General features: G+C 49.3%; 2 protein-coding genes across 2 annotated transcripts; one reads left to right on the plus strand and one right to left on the minus strand.

Annotated features, from left to right (window-relative positions):
• Window positions 1-330: 330 nt before the first annotated feature.
• Window positions 331-1,305, minus strand: LOC127461924 (olfactory receptor 14J1-like). Its single transcript, XM_051770124.1, has one exon. It carries the CDS (start codon window positions 1,303-1,305, stop codon window positions 331-333), a length of 975 nt encoding a protein of 324 aa, XP_051626084.1.
• A 15,624-nt stretch (window positions 1,306-16,929) lies between these two features.
• On the plus strand, window positions 16,930-18,144 carry LOC127461903 (olfactory receptor 14J1-like). Its single transcript, XM_051770106.1, has one exon. It carries the CDS (start codon window positions 17,087-17,089, stop codon window positions 18,056-18,058), a length of 972 nt encoding a protein of 323 aa, XP_051626066.1. The 5' UTR covers window positions 16,930-17,086; the 3' UTR covers window positions 18,059-18,144.
• The last annotated feature ends 445 nt before the right edge of the window (window positions 18,145-18,589 follow it).

Genomic DNA, 18,589 nt, shown 5'->3' on the forward strand with positions numbered 1-18,589 from the left:
GAGGTCTTGAGGAAGAATCTGGAAAAAAGAATTTGTATCCTTTCTTACACTCAGAGATTGTGATTCCTCATGCACAAACTAACACAGGGAGGATGTTTGAAAAATATCTTTCTGCACAAACTTTTATTTTGTTTAAATGCACACAAAGCATGACTCCTCATTTGTATATTTTGTGGGTAAAACAGAAAAAAGAGATAGACAGTGAATTCTATATGGGATGAAGAATAAAATTTCAGTGTTAATGACATGAACAGAAGTAAAAAAACCAGAAAAGTCCCCCACCACCACCACTCTCAGAAGCTTTAGAAGGTAGACTGGGCCCAAAATGAGTTATACAATGAGTGTTCTGCAGAAGAAAAGATGGAGTTTATTGCTTCTCAAAAAACCTGTAATCATCATTTTCCTTATGGCATCCCTGAGCTCCTGGTTCCTGAGGCTGTAGATGAGGGGGTTCAGTGCTGGAGGAACCACCACGTACAGAACTGACACCACCAGATCCAGGGATGGGGAGGAGGTGGAGGGGGGCTTCAGGTAGGCAAATGTGGCCGTGCTGACAAAGAGGGAGACCACGACCAGGTGAGGGAGGCACGTGGAAAAGGCTTTGTGCCGTCCCTGCTGAGAGGGGATCCTCAGCACAGCCCTGAAGATCTGCACATAGGAGAACACAATGAAAACAAAACAACCAAATGCTAAAGAGATAGTAAACCAGAGAAGCCCAATTTCCCTGCGGTAGCCTGAGTGTGAGCAGGAGAGCTTGAGGATGTGTGGGAGTTCACAGAAGAACTGGCCCAGGGCATTGCCCTGGCACAGGGGCAGGGAAAATGTACTGGCTGTGTGCAGCAGAGCATTGAGAAAACCAGTGGCCCAGGCAGCTGCTGCCATGTGGGCACAAGCTCTGCTGCCCAGGAGGGTCCCGTAGTGCAGGGGTTTGCAGATGGCAACGTAGCGGTCGTAGCACATGATGGTGAGGAGGGAAAACTCTACTCTAAGAAAGAAGACAAGCAGAAAGGCCTGTGCAACACATCCATGGTAGGAAATGGTTGTGGTGTCCCAGAGGGAATTGTGCATGGCTTTGGGGACAGTGGTGCAGATGCAGCCCAGGTCTGTGAGAGAGAGGTGGAGCAGGAAGAAGTACCTGGGGGTGTGCAGGTGGTGGTCACAGGCTATGGCACTGAGGATGAGGCCGTTGGCCAGGAGGGCAGCCAGGGAGATGGCCAGGAAGAGCCAGAAGTGCAGGAGCTGCAGCTCCTGCCTGTCTGTAAATGCCAGGAGGAGAAACTGGGCCATGGAGCTGCTGTTGGACATTTGCTGCCTCTGGACATGGGGACCTGTTCAAGGAGGAAAGGACAGTGACTGTGCAGGGCAGACTTCTCTGGGAAAAGCCCTTTCTCAGAGGCCCATCCCTGCTCCTCAACACTTCCCCTTTGACCATGTCCAGGTGACCTTCCTTCCCCGTGGTTGCTGGAGCCCTGATTGCTGCTGGCCAAGTTGTCTGTGGGCAGCAGGACCTCGGCCTGCAGGACACTGGGCAGTCAGCCCTGCTCCCCCCAGTCAGGGCACAGGAACAGTGAGGGCAGGGCCAGTCCTGGGGGGTGAACTTTGACAAAGAATCTGCTCCTAAGGCAGAGCAGCTTGTCAGCAACAGCACTGCCAGGGTGCAGGTAGGGGGATGGCAGAAGGCAGAGGGAGAGATTCTACTGCACTGCGGGAGAACAGAGAGGCCTGTGAGGCAGGAGGATTGTCTGAGGCCCAGTGCAAAGTGAGGGGAGCTGCTCTGTCCCTCTGTCCTGTGCCAGCTGCCCTGCACTGGCACCTTTCTGACACAGCTCAAAGTTACACTCCTGTGTTCCCCTGGAGAGCAGAGGGACCCATGGCAGAGAAATTGGCTCCCCCTTTCCCAAAGTCAGGGACAGTCATCTCGTTTCCAGTCTCCCAGAGCCCAGAGCCCCCCGGGACACAGAGAGCTGGGACAGCTCCTTGCTGTGCTCAGCCCTGCACAGGAGGAGCCCCAGGGGCTGGGCCTGACTCTGCAGCTCAACCTGCCATTCCCAGAGAGCCTGTCAGCAATAGCAGGACACCTGAGCAAGGCAAGGAGAGGGACAGCTGGGCCCTGAGGAAAGGCTTTCCCTTCCCAGCCCTGCACAGCCCCTCCCAGGCAGCCCCAGTGCAGGACAGTCCCCTCAGGCTCTGCTCAGCAGCAAATGGGCACAGGGCAGCAGAGATGCCCTCCATCCCTCCTGCTGCTCTGCCTGCCCAGGAGGTGCCTGAGGGCCCAGAGCCCCCGGGCTGAGGGCTGTGCTGGCTGGGAGGGGACACAAGAGCTGTGCTGCTCAGGGAAGGGCTCTGCACTGCAGGGCAGGGCCGGGAGGTGCCACATCTGCCCTGCAGCAGGGCTGCCCTCAGCATTCCCTCCCTCCCTGCCCATGTCTCTGCTACCTGGAGCTGTCCCAGCTGGGAGCTGGTCCTTGGGCCCCGTGGTCCTTCCCTGCCAGTGCTCCCAGAGCCCAGCCCAGCCCCTGAGTGCACAGCTCAGCCCTGCAGCTGCTCAGACTGTGCAGGGATTAAAGAAGAGCTCAGCCCAAGCCTGGGGACAGTGGGAAGATGCTGCTGGCTGGACCTGGAGGCTGATGGGGGGTGAGGGAACTGGCTGAGGTTCTCAGGAAACATCACCAAGATGGTTTAAGAGTCTTAGCCCCTGCTCTTAACTGTCCAGCTGAGTTTTCATTCCTACCAGCTTGAAAGAAAAGTAGAAGCACAGATTGATGAAAGCAGAGACTCAAGCAGGAAAGTCTGGCCCTGAAGGTGCTCATGAAAAGTTGCATCGAAATGACCTGGCCATGAGCTGGATCTCTGAGCAGCCCTTGCCCAACCAGCACCCTCTCAACAGCAGAAGAAACCTGTCCTGCCCTGCCAAGAGTCACTCCTTCCACCCACAGCTTCACTCCACAGTGCTGTGGGAGCTCCCCAGGAAGAGTGAGAGGTGACCCCAGCAGTGACAGATCCCCTGACCTGGCAAAGAGCCCTCTGGGCTGCAGGACCCTGCTCTGCAGGACAGCCCTGGGCACCCCTGGCTGCACCCCCCATTCACACCCTGCAGCTGTCCCTGGAAGGAGCTGTCCTGCCCTGTCCCTCTGATGGTGCCACAGAGAAGCCCTGCCCTGGAGCTCCTCCTGCTCCTCTGCAACAGAGAAACTGTGGGAGTCCTCCTAAAAGATCCTCCAGGCTGTGGGATGTGCCAGCTTTGGCAGATTCCTCCAGGCACACAAGCAACATTGTCCTGTGTGCACAGACTTACCATGGAGAGGCTGTGAAAATCTCTCCCCCACTGAAGGTTCAGCTCACTGTCTTTCCAATCCTGATTCCCTTTAACCTTTTCCTGCCTCGCTCCCTTCCCCTTGGTGCTGCAGGCAGTGCCCTCAGCCCTGCTGGGCTGTGCAGAGGAGCTGCTCACCAGCAGAGCTGTCTCTTTGAAGCTCTTCTTGCTTGCCAGGAGCTCCCTGTGTGCCAGGAGCCCGGCCCAGCTCAGCAGCACAGCAACAGCCCCAGGCATTTCATGACCCTCCAGGGGATTTGTCATTGTTTACATGAGACTCAGTCCCTGAGAGGAAGTTCAAACAACTTTTCAAGAAGTCAAAGTGAGATTGAAACACTAAAGCTTTTTGTAGTGCTAATGAGTCTCACTGAGGGACACAACTGAGAAAGTGTCCCCAGATTCCAGGTAGAGCAGAAACCTTCAGACAGTGATGAAAAGGATGGACAAGGAAGGGAAAGGTGGCTCTGATGCTGAATAAACCTTGACTTGTGTCCTTTAACCAGAGGACCAAGCCCTGACCCCCAGCCCCTGGGAAGGCAGATGCTGTCCCTGCCTCATTCCTCAGGGCTCTTCCTGGGGCACTGGGATGTGGGATGTGCAATGCCAAGGGCAGGACCATGGGGTGGCACCTGCCAGGCTGCTGAGCAGGGACAAGGAGGCCATGAGGCCCCAGGGCTGCAAGGGCCACTCCCCTCCTCCTGGCATCAGGGGCACAGACAGCAGCCATGGCCAAAGGCCTGCAGAAGGTGGCTGTGTCAGGGCCTTTCAGCTTCTCCCCATGCCTGTCTCCTCTCCAGCCCAGGCTGTCCTACGGTGTCCATGCCCTGCCCCTTTCCCTGCAGGCTGTCGTCATCCCCCCGGCTGCCCCACCTGGCTGGCACCTTCCTGCACTGACATCTCTGCGTCCTCCCTGGCTCTTCCTGCACACACAGAGCCTTGGGCTCATCCAGACTCCTTCTGAATGATGTGTTGCAGCCCATTGTTTTCCATGGAGTGAAATTCCTTTTTCCCCATGTCCACTTGGGACGTCCCCAGCTGCACTTGGCATTAATTCTTTGTTTCTCATGCTCTTTTCTGCTCTGACAAAAGGATGCACCATCTCTAAATCCTCCCTTCAAGCCCTCTCAGGGCTGTCCTGTGCTGTCCTCAGTCTCCACACCAGTGAGGCCACAGCTCCTTAGCCCCTCTCTAATGCTCATGTGCTTGAGACCTTTAAAGCCCATCTTGGGAATCACTGGGCTCTCACTAATGTTTTTGCAGATGAAAATGTCGTACCCATAGTCTAAGGAAAGCACAGTTACCATGACAACCACCATACATTCCCATTGCTACGGTGAGTTACCTTGGAAATAGAATACATTCTCATTGCTGTGGTCAGTTACCATGGTAACTATCATACATTCCCATTGCTACAGTCTGTTAGCGTGGCAACAATCATACGTCCCACTGCTACAGTCAGTTACCATGGCAACCAGCATACGTTCTTATTGCTACAGTTGGTGACCATGGCAACAATCACACATTCCCATTCCTCACATCAGTTACCATGGCAAAAAGCATACATTCCCATTGCTATGCTGAGTTACCATGGCAACCATCATACATTCCCACTGCTACAGTCAGTTACCATGGCAACCATCACACATTCCCATTCTTAGTGTGAGTTGCCATGGCAACCATCATACATTCCCACTGTCATGGTCAGCTACCATGGCAACCATCATACAGTCTCATTGCTATGGTCGGTTACCATGGCAACCAGCATACATTCCTGTTGCTATGGCCAGTTACCATGGCAACAATCATACATTCTCATTGCCACAGTCAGTTACCATGCCAACCATCGTGTGTTCCTGTTGCGACAGTTGGTTACCATGGCAACCAATATACATTCCCGTTTCTACACCCAGTTACCATGGCAATCATCACACATTTCCAGTACTTCCCACTGCTATGGTCTGTTACCATGGCAACCAGCATATATTCCCATTGCCATGGTCAGTTACCAGGGCAACCATCATACAGTCTCATTGCTACGGTTCTTTACTGTGGCAACCAGCATACATTCCCGTTGCTACAGTCGGTTACCATGGCAACCATCAAACACGGCCATTACTAAAGTCGGTTATCATGGCAACCATCACACAGTCGTGTTGCTCCAGTTGGTTACCATGGCAACCAGCATACATTCCCGTTGCTACGGTCAGTTACCATGGCAACCATCATACATCCCCGTTTCTACAGTCAGTTACCATGGCAACCATTAAACACTCCCATCACTACAGTTGGTTACCATGCCAACCATCGCACACTTCCATTGCGACAGGCAGTTTCCATGGCAACCAGCATACATTCCCGTTGCTGCGGTCGGTTACCATGGCAACCAGCATACTGCCCACTGATAAAGTTGGTTACTATGGCAACCATCATACATTCTCATTGACATGGTTTGTTACCATGGCAACCACCATACATTTCCAGTGCTACAGTCAATTACCATGGCAACCAGCATACATTCCTGTTGCTATAGTCCGTTACCATGGCAACAGTTATACTTTCCACTGCTACGGTCTGCTACCACGGCAACCAGCATACATTCCCATCACTTCAGTTGGTTACCATGGTAACCATCCAACAGTTGTGTTGCTACAATCGATTGCCATGGCAACCACCACACATTTCCATTGCGACGGTCAGTTACCATGGCAACCATCAGACATTCCCTTTGCTATGGTCGGTTGCTATGGAAACCATCATACATTTCCATTCCTCTGGTCAGTTGCCATGGCAACCATCATACAGTCCCATTGCTATGGTCAGTTATCATGGAAATCATTAAACATTCCCATTGCTTTGCTCAGTTGCCATGGCAACCATCATACATTCCTGTTGCCATGGTCATTTACCATGACAACCATTACACATTTCCATTGAGATGGTCAGTTACCATGGCAACCATCATACTTCCCACTGATAAAGTTGGTTACTATGGCAACCAACATACATTGTTATTACTACAGACAGTTACCATGCCAACCACCATACATTCCCATTTCTACAGTCAGTTACTATGGCAACCTCTTGGTTCCTCTTGATGAGAAGCAGATGCAGATGAGCCTCCCTGTTGTCCACCAACCTGCCACCTGTGCTCTAAAGGCCTGTGTCCAAGAGGTGTCTTCACCAAGACCCTGCACAAACCTCTGGCACTCTTTGCATCCTGTCATGGGGCCTTTCCAGTCAATTCCAGGGTTATCAAAGCGACCTGGAATGGGCTCTTTGTCTCACACCATGTAAGGGGGGTACTTTTGAATTAGATGATCAATGGAGCATAGAGGTGTGAGAACGGAATCATATTAGGATGTGAAACCAGCTAGAGTATGGCACAATGTAACTTCATGGCACAAGCTAATTGTAAGGTCCATTGTGCTTTTTAGCAAGTCAGCCTGATATCCCCTATTATCAGAGCTGAGTTCTTCCTTGGTTTTGCTACATATTGCAAGATAGATACATCTACCCTTGAAACACAATGGTAGAGGTCATACATAGGGGTGAGAAAGATGATGATGGGAGGAAGATTATGTGGGCAGAGGTCGCTCGCCCCTTGCCCTACAAGTAGGGCATGCGCAGACTGTTGCCATTAGGTAATGATTAGGCGGTGTTTGGCTGCTACTCAGGCATCACCTTATACTACGTACTGGCCCCACGTAGTGTAATGTGGAACTGATAAAAATGGGGTGTCGGAGCTGCTGAGTTGAGCAATACTCATCCTACCACCGAGACTGTGTTGCTCCGCGGGGACGCCCGCTAAGCATGGGTACCGACCAGCTGCTGCAGATCCTGGCAGCCCTGGCCTGTCTGTGTGGGTAAGCACAGTTTATTAATAGGAAGCAACTGAGAGAACAAACTTTTTAATATCCTTTTAGTGTTCCTTTAATTCTCCTTTTATGTTTATAGTATTTTTTTCCTTTAGTTTCCCTTTTTACTAACCAATACCGTGTTATCCATAATATTGTGTTAAGATCCTTTTTTGGTATCCCTTTTTCACTAGTTAATACTGTATTAAATGCTGTTCGTAGTATTTGTTTTAATGCCACCCGATAAGATAGTTATTTTGTATCTTTTTTTTTTTTTCTTTTTAGTTTTTAATTCCTCTTGCTAAGTTTATTACTATTATTATTATTCTCACTGTAATAAAAGATATTTTGTGTGCTTGAGTATTTTTTGGCACTTGTCTTTATTCCGGACATGTATCCGAACGTACTGCTACATAAATTGGCGTAGTCGGCAGGATACATGGAGGAATAAGCAGTGCCCCAGAGAATTCGTTGGTGGAGTGCTCAGCTGACGTTTCTCTGTGTATTGGTGGGAGATCTTCAGGTGGAGTGCACAGCCTGGAGAGCCGCGTCCCCGTGTGTGTTGTGTTAAAAGGGAGATTTTCAGGTGGGGAGCATAGCCTGGGAAGCCGCGTCCCTGTGTGTGTGGTGAACTCTGTGTGGGTGCCGTGAGTGCCAGTGTCTGGGTTCATATCTTCTGCTAGTTTTACTTTGTTTTGAACTGGTTTCTGTTGTTCTTGTTGATTAAGTTACTATATGGGTGGCAGTGTTTGTGTTTTATATGCTTTGTTTGTTTTTTGCATATGGGAGGTAGTTCTGAGCAATTAATTGTGAGTATATCACACTTCTTGAGACCTAGAATTAAGATTTGTCCTTTTTGCAACTGTTGTTTATATGTATAACTTCGTTGTATTGATTGTAATAAATATATCTTGGGACCTAGAAGCAACCAAGAGATAAAGCTAGATTGGACTTTAAATTTTTTTATTGTATTCGGTGTGGAGCGAATCAAAGCCTAGAAGATACCCAGTGGATTAGGTTTTATTGTTGTTTCACTCATAGATATGTCTTTCTGAGGATTCATTCAGAGTTACTATAGAGTGTGTATTTTGTGGTTGGTATATAAAGATTTTAGATTTGATGTGTATGTGTAGTTAGGCTTGTTTGTGATGTAAGAGCCATAGTTTGTGGATTAGTGTGTCTCATTGTGTTTATCTTAAAAATTGAGAATCTTTTGTCATTGTTCTGTTAGTGAGAACATTAGTAGATTAAGATGAAAAGGTGGTTAGGAGGGTCAGCCGCAGGCGGCAATGAACCTAAGAAAGCTCCTCCCCGTGAATTAATAGAATTGGGGCAGGAGCCATAGATTACTTTGTAGAATAAGTGGGAAGCATGTACAAAGATTCCTCTTGAGTATTGGGGGCAGCAGACCCTGATAGAGGTATTGCAATACTGGGAGCAGTTTACCCCTACTACTAAATCGAGCAGTCGTCTGGAACAGGCTGGACGAATGGGGGGTGCACTGCTTACTGCATACAAGTTAACTGTGGAAAAATGCAAAAAACTGCAGGAGCAGCTGAATGCTGTAAGAGCCACTCAGCTGGTACAACGCCAGACTTTACTTGACCTTTAGGCCGAAAAGAACAGGGTAGAAGATAAACGTGTTACTTTAGCTGAGAAATATGCTGTGAGAACTGTTCGGCACAGACAAAGGAAAATAGACCCAAGTGATCGGGAACCAGGGGTGCGAGCTATAGTCACTGCCCCTGATTGAGATCCAGAGAAGTGGGATAGTAACATATAGAGTAGTAGTGATGATTCTGATGAGGACGATTTTATAGAAAATTCAGAGAAGTTATCAACATCAGATGAGTTGGCACACAGAGCAAGGGGCTGACTCTGTGATAATAGACGATGTTGATGCCACAAAGTTTTTAGGATTAACTAATGATGTATATGTACAAAATGCCCTTCGGCATTTAAGACGAACACCAAGAGTTGATAGAACTTTGGTTTCAGTTATTCCTGAAGGTCTTAGTGACCGTTTTACTAATGATGGATCATGGCAGGATGGAAGTTCATCCTGGGTAACTCTGCATCAAGCAATCAAAATATTAAAGGGGGAAGGGATGAAAGTAGCTATTGAGCTGCAAAGCCCGAACTTTACATGCAACAGCCTTTAATTCCAGTAATGCGAAACAAATTGTTTGAAGGCTGTCCTGTACCCTGGAAACCATACATTATTCCACTGTTAGTGTCTAACTCGGGGGCACCCATAGAAGAGATCATAGAGAGGTTGCAGCAACTTGGTGACCTTCCAGGCCTCCCACCCACAGAACAAAACCTTAACTTGATAAAATTATACTGTTGTAATGAGGAGAGGTAATATGACACCTCAAGCAGATATTAAGTTGTTAGTATTTGGAAGGGGAGGAGTTGTTTGTGTTTTGTCTCCCACAGGACCCTGCTGGCTTCCAGCATGTTTGATGAAACCTTATCATGAGCGGCAAGAATTCTGGACAGAGATCAGTGAATGCTGAACAGCACAAGACCAGCCCGAATATCACATGGAAGAAAAACATATCCTAAATATAATTAATTGTGTCTACTAACTTTTGCTAACTGGTGTAATGACTCAGTTATCGTGCACCTGTCTCTTGTGTGTCTTGTCCACACCTGATGTTGTGATTTATGTAATGAACAATGTCCTGGCCAGAGGCTGGGAGGCTATACCTACTAAAGCCATGATTATTCCTGCATTAGCTTATTCAGTGCAGGTCATGTATCTTGAATAACAAGATGGATTGGTTATTCTTTCCTGCATAGCAAGTCTCGTGTCCCAATAGATCCCTGGATCTACTGCTCCAGAGATAAGAAGGTTTATATTTCTTAGATGAGTTGCACCAACAATCTGTATGCTTCGTTTTGTATTACTGGTAAGCAACAATCAGAATTGGAATATTATTCCTGAACAGTGTGCTGCCAAGTTGTTCTGGCAGCAGTGTTAAAGGTAAAGGCTAAAGCTAAGCCCTGGCTTCAAGAAGTGAAAGACATATGTGATGCTGTGTGCAGAGGGACTGCAATTGTACTTGGTTTTGTCTCCTGGGATGGGGCAGACGTGCTATTAAGGGGGGAAAGAAAACTTGTAACATCCTGAAGCCTAATGGTCATCACTCTATAGAATGATCCGTTTCTGTGCTATTCATGTCACACCAGTGATGTTTGTGAAGATCGGGCAGAACGGTGTGGTTTGGGAATTCTAAATCAGACACTGATTGTTTTGCAGTGCTCATATTTGTATGTGTTTCATCCCGGTAGTGTTACAACAAGTGGCAAGAATTATTTGGAATCAACAAATGACAGAAACCTTTGGCTTACGAGTCTATACAAGAATATATGTGATTGTGAAATAACCATGTGTGAGGTGCTAAGCCTCGCAGAAGAAAAGATTATGTTGAAAAGCTGGTTGGTAAGACTGCAAATGAAGGACTGATGTTTGTGGACCTCCCTATGGGCTCTGGCTCGCATCATGTTTACAATTTTCTTGTGATGAACTGGTAATATTCTAGTTAAGTACAAAAATGATTTCACACTCAATGGTATAGTTAATGTGAAGATGGATAAAATTCTTTTATAGCATGGAGGCAAGAGATAACCTGTACTATCACTCCATGAGGTGAAGGGGGATTGACTGCAGTCAGGGGTAAACTGGGGCAGGACGGTTTGCTCCCGATGAGGCCTGGAATCTGTACAGAGAGTGCAAGCTTTCTGTGGGAGCGGTTGGTGAGACCAGGATGTTGTCTGGTGTTGCATCAAATTCCAGATATACATTGCCTGTGATGGCTCCTAACAGACCTATAAACGTGTGACTGGCAGTCAACCACTTCATACTATAAAAGATAAATCCAGACTATAAAATTCTGAAATGAGAAATTCTGTTGTACTAGACTTTATATTTTGCAGAAATTCCTGAGATTCATTGCGTTGTCCGAGCCCATACGATTGGACACACCTGTTCACCTGTCCAAACTTGGAAACTAGGTCTGCCAACCGGGAAAAGATTATCTCACGTACTGTTGACTCCAAGTAAATGACCACTGTAATCCACTTAGATCTCCTCACTGGGGATGGACATGATTATATTATTGTCTGTATTTTCACTGTTACTCAGTTGTTATGTTGTTTACATTTTTAGAAATGACACTTCATCAATACACTGTTCGAGTCATTCGCCAGTGTCATGGTCCAACCATGGACCACGCGGTGGGATGGAATCCAACAGCCCCCAGGAGCTGGTTTCTCCCCTGAGGGTGCAGAGCAGCAGGGCCTTTTCCAGACCCAACTGTACCTTCCAGAAAGATATCAGCTATACTTTGCTTCTTTGCTGACTTCTGTTTTAGATGTCAATGTGTGGACCACCCTGGCCAACGTGACGAAGATGGATGTGATACGTGTGTCCATGGTAACTCCCACGAGTCCTTTTCGCACCTGTCTGGTTGGAGTACCCATTGATAACTACTGGTGGAGAACTCTATATAATGAGACCGTGTTAGCAAACTGCACATATCCAAGAGTTGACATTTTTTCCTAGAGATATTTACCAGAACGCATCAGCTTGGTGCAATGAGACTCTGCAAAAACGATTTATTCCTGGATCCGATGTGATAGGTCTCCCAAATGATCTGTTTCTCATTTGTGGACAAAGAGCATGGAAAGGTATTCCAGGAAAGGCTGTAGGAGGCCCTTGTACCTTTGGACGATTAACCTTTTTTCATCCTCGCAGCGTAACCTTGCCTAAACTAAGAAGACGCAGACGTGGCACACGGCGATTTACTCCGGACTGTAACTCTGATGTAGAGTTTTGGAATAAGGCTGAAAGAATAACTGCTAGTATAATATCTCAGATAGAGACTGCTCATGCTTTGGCTTCTTTAAATAAATTAGGATATTGGCTGGCTAAAGAAGCTAACGCTACTTCTGCTGCTTTGAGTGCATTGCTCACAGATGTAGACTCTGTTAGACATGCAAGTTTACAAAATAGAGCTGCTATTGATTTTTTTGTTGTTAGCCCAGGGACATGGCTGTCAAGATTTTGAGGGCATGTGCTGCATGAATTTAAGTGATCATTCTGAATCTGTTCATGCTAGCATCCAGAAATTAAAAGCCCTTACTCAACAATTACATGTTCATGATGAATGGAACCTCTTTGGTGATTAGAAATGGAGATGGCCCTGGTTACGAAAAGTGTTGATAAGCTTGTCAGTAGTTGAATGTATAATAACATGCATATTGTGTATGATTCCCTGTATACTAACATGTGTACGTCGAATGATAAACACCAGGCTAAATGCATTACAATCTCGAGTAGTTCGTTATCACCCTCTTGCTACCATTGATCACGCGGTGGTATGTAAGGGGGGTACTTTTGAATTAGATGATCAATGGAGCATAGAGGTGTGAGAACGGAATCATATTAGGATGTGAAACCAGCTAGAGTATGGCACAATGTAACTTCATGGCACAAGCTAATTGTAAGGTCCATTGTGCTTTTTAGCAAGTCAGCCTGATATCCCCTATTATCAGAGCTGAGTTCTTCCTTGGTTTTGCTACATATTGCAAGATAGATACATCTACCCTTGAAACACAATGGTAGAGGTCATACATAGGGGTGAGAAAGATGATGATGGGAGGAAGATTATGTGGGCAGAGGTCGCTCGCCCCTTGCCCTACAAGTAGGGCATGCGCAGACTGTTGCCATTAGGTAATGATTAGGCGGTGTTTGGCTGCTACTCAGGCATCACCTTATACTACGTACTGGCCCCACGTAGTGTAATGTGGAACTGATAAAAATGGGGTGTCAGAGCTGCTGAGTTGAGCGATACTCATCCTACCACCGAGACTGTGTTGCTCCGCGGGGACGCCCGCTAAGCATGGGTACCGACCAGCTGCTGCAGATCCTGACAGCCCTGGCCTGTCTGTGTGGGTAAGCACAGTTTATTAATAGGAAGCAACTGAGAGAACAAACTTTTTAATATCCTTTTAGTGTTCCTTTAATTCTCCTTTTATGTTTATAGTATTTTTTTCCTTTAGTTTCCCTTTTTACTAACCAATACCGTGTTATCCATAATATTGTGTTAAGATCCTTTTTTGGTATCCCTTTTTCACTAGTTAATACTGTATTAAATGCTGTTCGTAGTATTTGTTTTAATGCCACCCGATAAGATAGTTATTTTGTATCTTTTTTTTTTTTTTCTTTTTAGTTTTTAATTCCTCTTGCTAAGTTTATTACTATTATTATTATTCTCACTGTAATAAAAGATATTTTGTGTGCTTGAGTATTTTTTGGCACTTGTCTTTATTCCGGACATGTATCCGAACGTACTGCTACACACCACAATGTCACCCAAACCACACCCTCTCTGGCCCTCTGACCCTCACCCACAAAAGTTCACCCAAGTTGTTCATCCCCTAGAGCAGCTGCACAGGTCCAAGAAGCTCCTTCCCACTGAGGACACCTCTCTCCTGCTCTTTCTCTCCTGTGTCTCCTTGGCCTTCTCTCCCAACCCATCACAGCCCTGCAACCTGGGAACTGTCTCAGCAGGCCTGGGCTGTTATTGCCTGCAAGTGGAATGAAGAGAGACTTGGGGCTGCAGCTCCTCCTGCCTGTGCCCCACACGCAGGGCATTGGGGCCTGTCTGGCTGCAGCCCCTCAGTGGGGGCACCGGGGTAAGAACAGACTTGCAGTGGGGAAAGCTGCTCTGAAAGCCCCGAGAGCTGGGGTGTGCAGAGGCTTTGCTGACAATGGCCTTGGGGGTGGACGTGCTGGGACTCAGGCCCAGGGGGAAAATCCCAGGCCTGATCCGTGAGGAGATCAGCACATGCTGCTGAAATGCTGGGGGAGAGAAGAGCCAGCAGAGTGAGGGAACAAGTGTGGACAGCCTGGCTGATGGGATTTGGACTCGTGCCTGGCCTGGCCTTGGCTGGGCAGAGAAGGGACAGCCTTTGTGTCTCTGCAGGGCTGGGATTCACTCCCTGCCCCAAAGGCCCCCAATGTGTCTGAGAAGCCCTGGGTGGTGCCTGTCCCACAACTGCTGGGAATGGGGAGGGGGTTCCTGCACAGGCCCTGTGCTGTCCAGGGTAGCTGCTGCACTTGTGCTGCAGAGCCCTGGCACCTCCCCTGGCACTACAGGCCCCTCTTTGGCTGTTCAATCCAGGCTCAGCTGCCCTGAATTGGGTTCAGCAGTGAAGGGATGTCCAGGAGACAACTGCCATTGTACTTTGAGGACATGTAGAAAATACCCTGATAAAGAACAGGAGAGAGACCTCTCTCCCTGTGCCACCTGACTCCATTTGGTCACCTGAACACCTCTAGGGGCTGCCCTGGACAGAAGGAACAGTGACAGGTTCCCCTGTCCTACATGTGGGCCCCTTCTGCCACTGAAGTTGGCCAAAGCAATGTCCCAGCAGCCTCCAAGAAGATCCCACAGCTGCTGCCCTGTCCCTAGGAACTGCTCCATTGGAGCCTGCAGTTCCCAGCAGGAATCTCGGTCACCTCTGGCCCCTCAGAAGGAACCAGGGGTTTGTGTCCCAGCAGGTCACTCCTGGCTTTGGTCTGCATTCATTCCCATGGGAGCTGGGACAAGGAGTCACCTGCAGGGGCCTGTTTTGGGCCCACTGAAGTGGGGCAGGAGGAATTCCAGTCCTTGGGGGTTGTAGAGGGAGCTGAGTGTCCTTCTGGCCCCAGGGCTGCAGAGCCACAAGGAGACACCTCTGTTGACTCAGCTGAGTCCTTCCCTCAGTGCAGGTGAAGGAGATCCCTCCTGGGCACTGTCTGGGTTTCGTGTCTAATGATGTGATATGAAAAGGGGACTCTTGGACTTAACTCTGAGTCTGTTTGGAGAAATGACAGTGCTGAAAGAAGTGTCTGTGCCCAGCTGAGAGAAGGCACATCATTATTTCCTTCAGCTGTGTGCCAGCAGGTTCCCCTGGAGCCCCAGGGACAGCTGGAGGGAGCCCAGAGGGGCAGAGAAAGGCCTTCCTGGGGCTGTTGCTGTACTGCTGAGCTGGGCCGGGCTCCTGGCACACGGGGAGCTCCTGGCAAGCAAGAAGAGCTTCAAAGAGACAGCTCTGCTGGTGAGCAGCTCCTCTGCACAGCCCAGCAGGGCTGAGGGCACTGGCTGCAGCACCCAGGGCACAGGAGAGAAGGCAGAGACATGAGAGGCAGCCTGGGCAGGGAGGTGACTGAGCTCTCACCACAGGAGAAACCTTCCCAGGATTTGAAGGAAGAATTCTCTGGCTGTAGGAAAGTTCAACTTGCCTTCCTGGAGGCATCTCCTAAAGCTGGCACATCCCACAGCTTCCAGGATCTTTCAGCAGGACTCTCCCAGTTGCTGCAGTGCAGGGGAAGTGGCCATATGGCAGAGCAGGGCAGGAGCTGCAGGCAGCAAGGGCAGAGAGAAGAAGGGAGCAGGAGGTTCAAGGGATCCTGGGCTGGGAGGACAGGGCAGAGCTGCTCAGGGCAGGAACCTTGCCAGCCCTTTGCCACGCTCAGGCTGTGGCTGCAGAGCAGTGCAGGTGAGTTCCTGCAAGTGCCTCTCCCAGCTGCCAAATGGCAGCAGTGGCTGGAGCTGTCAGGATGGCTCTGCTGGATTTGCTGGGGTGCAGCAGGAGAAGCTGCTGCAGAGCAGGACTTGCTGCTGCCCCATCAGAGGCCCAGGGCCAGAAGGTTCCCTGTGGCAGGGCTGGCTGTGGGGTGGGAAGGTGGGGGTGCAGCCAGGGGTGCCCAGGGCTGTGGGGCAGAGCAGGGTCCTGCCCCCAGGGCTCTGTGTGCTGGGGCAGGGACTCTGCTGCCTGCCAGGGTCAGCTCTCAGCCCGGCCAAGGAGCTGCCACGGGGCTGGGGGAGAAGGGCTGTGGGGAAGGAACAACTCCTGGGAGGGCAGAGCAGGGCATTGTCCTTCTGATCTCCAAAGTGGGCTGCAGGGATGAGGGCTGGTCACAGCTCCAGATCTAAGCAGGAAATTTCCCAGAAGGTGTTTGCAAGAGGCACAGACAGGCAGGGGGTACCTTAAAGAGAAAGAACCAGTTCTTTCAGTGTTATACTCTGGGTTGTCTGGGTGCTGACTGTGACAGAGAAATGAATCTCTGAGCACAGGAGGAGACACTGAAACTTGAACTCTGTTAGATTAGAGGGGATTGAAAATGAGAGTATCAGACATCAAAACTGTCTTACAGGCAGCATCAGTGTCACTTTTCCAGCCTCCTCAGGGTTGCTCTGACATTGCCATCAGAGCCTGCCCAGACAGAGATGCCCCTGGGCAGTGCCCTGTGCTGCTGGGAGGGCTCTGCAGGGCAGAGCTGAGCCCCCAGGGCTGGGATGGGCTCTGGCAGCACTGGCAGGGCCCAGCCCTGTGCCCAGGGAAGCAGCTGCTGGCAGGGACAGCTCCAGGCAGCAGAGCCCTGGGCAGGGAGTGGGGGGCAAGTGCCCCCAAGGCCTGGGGGAGGGGGGCGTTCAGGCAGCTCTGGGGGCCCTTCCCTGCAGCTCTGCTGGGCACTGTGTGCTGGGCCATAGAAATGAGGATTCCTGCAGTGGAAAAGAACCTTCCCCAGGTGTGATGGTAAAAATAGAAAACACAGGTACAATTATTCTAAACTCAGACTAAGCTTCTGCTCTGCACCCCAGGTCTTCTGAGTCATTACAGTAGAGATGGAACTTTTGTATTCAAGGTCTCTTACATCTGACATTCCTTGTGTGTGTGAGAGCTCTACCAAAAAATTCTATGTCCCCCTGGAGCAGACCAAAACTGACTCCTTGGCAGTGCATTTGGTGACATTTGACACAATGATTTCTTTTAAAAGTGGAGTGGCTTTTTCACAGAGGTCTGTCTTAACTGTTCCCTGTCCTTTCCTTTTTTGAACAGATCCTGTACTAAAAAGCAGCAAATGTCCAACAGCAGCTCCATGCCCCAGTTCCTCCTCCTGGCATTTGCAGACAGGCGGGAGCTGCAGCTCCTGCACTTCTGGCTCTTCCTGGCCATCTCCCTGGCTGCCCTCCTGGCCAACGGCCTCATCCTCAGCGCCGTAGCCTGTGACCACCACCTGCACACCCCCATGGGCTTCTTCCTGCTCAACCTCTCCCTCACAGACCTGGGCTGCATCTGCACCACTGTCCCCAAAGCCATGCACAATTCCCTCTGGGACACCACAGCCATCTCCTACATGGGATGTGTTGCACAGGTCTTTCTGCTTGTCTTCTTTCTTGGAGCAGAGTTCTCCCTCCTCACCATCATGTGCTACGACCGCTACGTTGCCATCTGCAAACCCCTGCACTACGGGACCCTCCTGGGCAGCAGAGCTTGTGCCCACATGGCAGCAGCTGTCTGGGCTGCTGGGTTTCTCAGCGGTCTATTACACACAGCCAATACATTTTCCCTGCCCCTGTGCCAGGGCAATGCCCTAGGCCAGTTCTTCTGTGAAATCCCACACATCCTCAAGCTCTCCTGCTCACACTCAGGCTACCTCAGAGAACTTGGGCTTACTTTGGTTAGTGCCTGTTTAATATTTGGTTGTTTCGTTTTCATTGTTTTCTCCTATGTGCAGATCTTCAGGGCTGTGCTGAGGATCCCCTCTCAGCAGGGACGGCACAAAGCCTTTTCCACGTGCCTCCCTCACCTGGCCGTGGTCTCTCTGTTTAGCAGCACCTTATTCTTTGCCTACCTGAAACCTCCCTCCATCTCCTCCCCATCTCTGGATCTTATTCTGTCAGTTCTGTACTCAGTGGTGTCTCCAACACTGAACCCCTTCATCTACAGCCTCAGGAACCAGGAGCTCAAGGATGCCCTGAGGAAAATCATAACTGGGTGTTCTTCAGAAGCAATAAACTCTCCTTCTTCTGCATGCTGTCTTCCTCATTAAAGGCCAATCCTGTTATGGATTTCATTAAAGGCCCACCATATCTTCTCTATTTTTTACTCCTAGTAGGGGTGGGTTTTTTGTGAGAATTTGTTCACACCAAAAAATCTTTATACATATATAAAGATATATATATATATATATATATATAAAATGTAAATATATTTATATATATATAAAGACCATTTCTAATTCAGTGTTTGCCTTTCTAACCTGGCCCACAGGCTGTACAAATTGGGAATTGTACTCACTGTGTGCTTAAACCAAATAAAGAACTCTGCAGTGTCTTGTTTGCCTGACATCTTTCCTCTCTGACTTCTCTGCAGCTGCAGGGTCGGTGCCTCTGTGCAGAGCTGGGCCAGAAAAGAGTCCCAGCAGAGCAGCACCGCCAGGGAGCAGCAGCCCTTCTCCTCCATGGCCTCCTCTCCCTTCCCTTCCACACTGTCCTGCAGAGCCCTGTGTTGTTGGAGGCCTCAGTGCTCTGGCAGTCGGTGCCAGTCCTGCTGCAGGACTGTCCAGGGACTGCAGGCAGGG

This window comes from Manacus candei, unplaced genomic scaffold (genome assembly GCF_025592945.1).
Source record: "Manacus candei isolate 608988 ecotype Guabito, Panama unplaced genomic scaffold, ASM2559294v1 h1tg000115l, whole genome shotgun sequence".
NCBI classification, from domain to species: domain Eukaryota; kingdom Metazoa; phylum Chordata; class Aves; order Passeriformes; family Pipridae; genus Manacus; species Manacus candei.

Bases quoted from the DNA above. Each gene is read 5' to 3' on its own strand.
- LOC127461903 (XM_051770106.1), top strand. From the start codon at position 17,087: ATGTCCAACAGCAGCTCCATGCCCCAGTTCCTCCTCCTGGCATTTGCA.
- LOC127461924 (XM_051770124.1), bottom strand. From the start codon at position 1,305: ATGTCCAACAGCAGCTCCATGGCCCAGTTTCTCCTCCTGGCATTTACA.